The sequence below is a fragment of the Camelina sativa genome, chromosome 8 (assembly GCF_000633955.1).
Source record: "Camelina sativa cultivar DH55 chromosome 8, Cs, whole genome shotgun sequence".
In the NCBI taxonomy this organism is placed as follows: domain Eukaryota; kingdom Viridiplantae; phylum Streptophyta; class Magnoliopsida; order Brassicales; family Brassicaceae; genus Camelina; species Camelina sativa.
The window spans coordinates 9147902-9152229 of record NC_025692.1 but is presented as its reverse complement, the minus strand read 5'-3'; the positions used below and the strand labels follow the sequence as shown (position 1 = coordinate 9152229).

At 30.2% G+C, this 4328-nt stretch overlaps 1 protein-coding gene across 1 annotated transcript; it reads left to right on the top strand.

Moving 5' to 3' along the window:
- LOC109126025 lies at nucleotides 3100-3597 on the top strand. Its single transcript, XM_019229067.1, has one exon. The coding sequence runs from the start codon at nucleotides 3273-3275 to the stop codon at nucleotides 3480-3482; it is 210 nt and encodes a 69-aa protein (XP_019084612.1). The 5' UTR covers nucleotides 3100-3272; the 3' UTR covers nucleotides 3483-3597.

The window sequence follows — 4328 nt, the reverse complement described above, 5'->3', positions numbered from 1 at the left end:
TTTGTGAATTGTTTGGCATTTGTTCTACTCTAATCAACATATGACCAAAATAGTATTTATATAAAAAAGCATTTTATATTATTTTATACACAATCAATGCTGTTATATTAGATAAATGATTGCATTTTGTTAATACTTAATTTAAATAGATATAAAAAGATATAGTAGATGTGTTTAAGAACATGACTTGAATCAATACTAGCAATAGACGCATGGACACATCTTTCCAGAACAATTTTGTCTTGTAATCCATACCAACTTTAGTAGCTCCACAGAGTCATCCATACCAACTTTAGTAACATTTTGGCTGTTTGTTATAAAAATCAGCTGCAACATCTTTATGGCTACACTATAAGCTAAAATCTATTACATGACTTGATTCAATATTAGCAATAGACGCATGGTCTCGTCTTTCTAAAACAATTTCGTCGTGTCATCCGTACCAATTTTAGTAGCTTCGCAGAGTCATCCATACCAAATTTAGTAACCTTTTGGCTGCTTGTTACGAAAACCAGCTGCAACATCTTTATGGCTACACTCTCGTATAACCTAAAATCAGTAACTAGATTTTGTTACGGAGGCTTTAGTCATTAATAGAGAAACACAATGTTGCCTTCATAAACAAGAATACAAGATCATTGTATGATTAATGTTTATCAACTGAGACAAAGGAAAAGTTCGAAGATACAAAATGAAGAAAGATTGCTTGCCACCCAAAACTTTATATGGAGAAATTGTGTTATGAATTGCAAACATGCTATTCACCCTGACTTCTTTATGTATTTAATGGGTATTCTTCTTTCAGTTGGGGATGAAAACACAGAATTGGGAGATGTATTATGATTCAGGAACATATTTCATGTCTTACAGCTGTGTGTGTGTGATAATTCCCAAAACTTCAATGTATTCTTGTTAATACCTTAAAGTTCGAAGTCTTGATATAAAAATATTAAATTAATTTTCATACTTTTTTATTTATTAAACTACTTAAATTCTTGACAAAAATTTAGCGAAGTTTCATTCCATAGCCAAATGCTACTATTTATTGGTAAAAGATATGGATACAAGTATTGTAAAGAACTTGTTTTTTTTCGTCACTTAAAGAACATGGATTTCACATGAGCTTTTAACATCATGTTAATTATTTTTCGATAAAACACACTATTTTTACATGGTAATTATTACTATACATCACTATTTATTATCAGTTTTGCCACCACATGTTTTTGGCCAAACTTTGCCAAAATTTTGTATGGCTATAATTTGAAACTGACGGGTTGCGGAAGAGGTTTTTTTTTTATAAAGCCATGGCCCTTATCTATCCACCAACACGATTGAAGATTATCGATTGTGTTACAAAAACATCAAATTCTTGCATAATATGTCCCAACTATTCGGTGTTGGAAACTCATCATTCAAACTAAAAAAAAAGTCATTATCAAATGAATAAGAAATATAGATTCAACATGAATGCTAACTACACGTTTTACTTTTACTAAAAGAAGTAAAAAACATTATAACAAAGAACATTTGTTATTTTCCTTTAAAATAAAATTAATAACATCATGAGCATTCATTTATGTAACACATCACGCAGGATGTCTTTATTTCCCCTAGGGTAATCATACAAGTCGTTGGACTAATTATTGGCAAATATTTAGTTGAATAGACTATTCCAATTGATTGTTTACTGGTAACGATTAATGTTGAAACTGGTTCTGAGTTTAACCTCAGGTGCCTAAGTCGACCAAACTTTTACTTATTTTTTCATTCAATATAAATTATAACGTAACAAATTGTAGTTACCAAATCGGATGCACCAGTTTGGCATCTGCTGCTCTAGGATCGGACTACATAAGTTACACTAGTCAGTCCAAGCGTCTTCTATAACGCATTTCAATCGATAACATTGATTTTATCCTCATTCAAACGTCTCTACAAACAACAAGATTACCAAATGTTTGTTTTTATATTTCGGATTTGCTTATTTGAATCATCTCTCTTTTTTTTTTTGGTCAAACATTTGAATCATCTCTCTAATGATTTAAAATCATATCATAACGTCACATGGAGATAGTTATATCCCGATGTGCAACTTCATCATGTAGCACCGTATCAACATTAATTGCATTGCCCAAATCATAGCGTCACATTCAGACTCTTCTGGTGTTAGTCTTCACCATCTTGCCCATCCCACCAATTCTATCATCTACTTAATGAACATCGTCATAGTTTCAAATTTCAATAAAATCAGTTTAATTAGCAGTTCTTATGATCTGTATTTAGTTTTGCAATACAATATATTGTATTAAAACCATCATAAAAAGTTTAATTAATAAAGAAATGGAAGATTCTCAAAAATAGCACCAAAATAAGTTTTTTTTCCAAACTTAGCACAACATCTCTAAAATTCCAAAAATAGCACCACTTAATTATTCAAAATTAAATCCTAAATTTAAAATACTAAACTCTATCCCTCAAAACTATATCCTAAATGTGAAATTGAGAACCCAAACCTAAAAAAAAAATTCTAAAAATTGATTTTAAATATTTTAATGTGTTAAAATAATGCTATTTTTGGAAATTTATGGAATGTGTGCTATAATTGTCCATAAAACTTGTTTTAGTGCTATTTTAGGGTATTTGTCTAAAGAAAATGAACAGTTCTTAATTCAAATGTATGTTACTTTTAATGCCACTGTTTGTTTTATCAGTATTAGAAAAACCCATAAGCGCTTAGCGAAGTTCTTGTAATAATTGGTTAATCAAGATCAACTACGTTCTAACGGATATGCTTTTTTCTTTAATTGTCAACTCCTACGGTCCAAGATTTTTTTTATAATGTATATGTATAAACTTTACACATGTATTACTAGGTCATTAGTTAGATTTTGGCTTATTTATGATGAATTATAGAAAACCTCTTACCGGAAACTTGTTTATTTGGCAAATTTTCGAAACCCGATGCTAAAATCTAAAATGAACTACTAAAAACGAATCCTAACTCCCAAGAATAAGAAAAAAACAAAATAGTGAAATTAATAATTCAATTCAATAAAGTCGGTAGATCTGACGGCTAGTATAATTTATGACACGAACCTACCAAAATTTATGGCCACTATAGCTTCAGAGCCAAGACTCTCTTAAAAGGTAACCACATTTTCCTGTCTTACAAGCAAATAACACAAGATCATAAAAAAGAAAGGTTTAGAGAGTTCTTGAAATAGACGTCAAAGCAAATCATCATCATCAGAGCATCTTTTGAAATCGTCATGATAACAGTAGCTATAGCCGCTGAGTTGCTTGAAGAATACACGGCGGCGCTCACTCGCATCACAGCCACACTCCTCCCTCCACGACCCACAAGTCGCCGCCGGAGCGCCAGAGCTCCAACCACCAGCCGAGCTGACTCTTCCTTGCCTCGTAACGATAACTCATCCTCACTAGCTCCAAATTACTCCGCTTTTCTCTTGAATTTCTGATTATTTATTTTATTTTTATTACGAGAGTTTTCGAATTTTCTTCGTCTTGACTGTAATTTCGAATGATGTTTATGTTATTAAATTGGGAATTTAAATTTATATTCATTCGACTTTATTTTATTGATTTTTTTTTGTTCTACAGTAAGTAATTATTAGAAAATTGAAACGCAAAGCTTATATAAGAGAGTTCAAAGATTCATATATGGTAGATAATTAACGAAAGAATATTGTGGATAAGTATGAAGATATATTTAAAGGGCGCATATAATTTATACAGTAAATGTAATAAAGTTAAAAACAATAAAACTGGATATTCATTTTTTTTTTGTCTGGTGGTTTTGTATATTTTCAGTCATCAGCATTTTATATGAAATAGGTAAATAAAAATAAAAAGTGTATACGATGTATATGTTCAAGAAAGTCGTCAAGCAAACTCTAATGATATTTTGATATTGAGAGATTAACTACTACAATTGTGTGTCTTTGGCTCTTGTTGATTATAAATGTGTCCTTCAAGTCGAAAGATGCCCTCATTTTGTTTTTTAATGAAAGGGATTTTTTGGCGATTTTATTTATTCTATCGCTGAAAAAATATATAAATTTGGGGGTTTGTATTTTGTGAAAAAGTATACTGACATGATGGGAAGTGGACCGAATCACATGTTCATTTAAGAACAAATGTCAAATGATTCAGACTTAGAAACAAGGGAAAGCTTGGTGCTACGATTTACGAACTGAAAAATTACGAACCAAAGAAAAATGTTTATTTTGCTTTTTTTTTTTTTTTTTTTTTTTTTTTTTTTTTTTTTTTTTTTTTTTTTTTTTTTTTTTTTTTTTTTTTTTTTT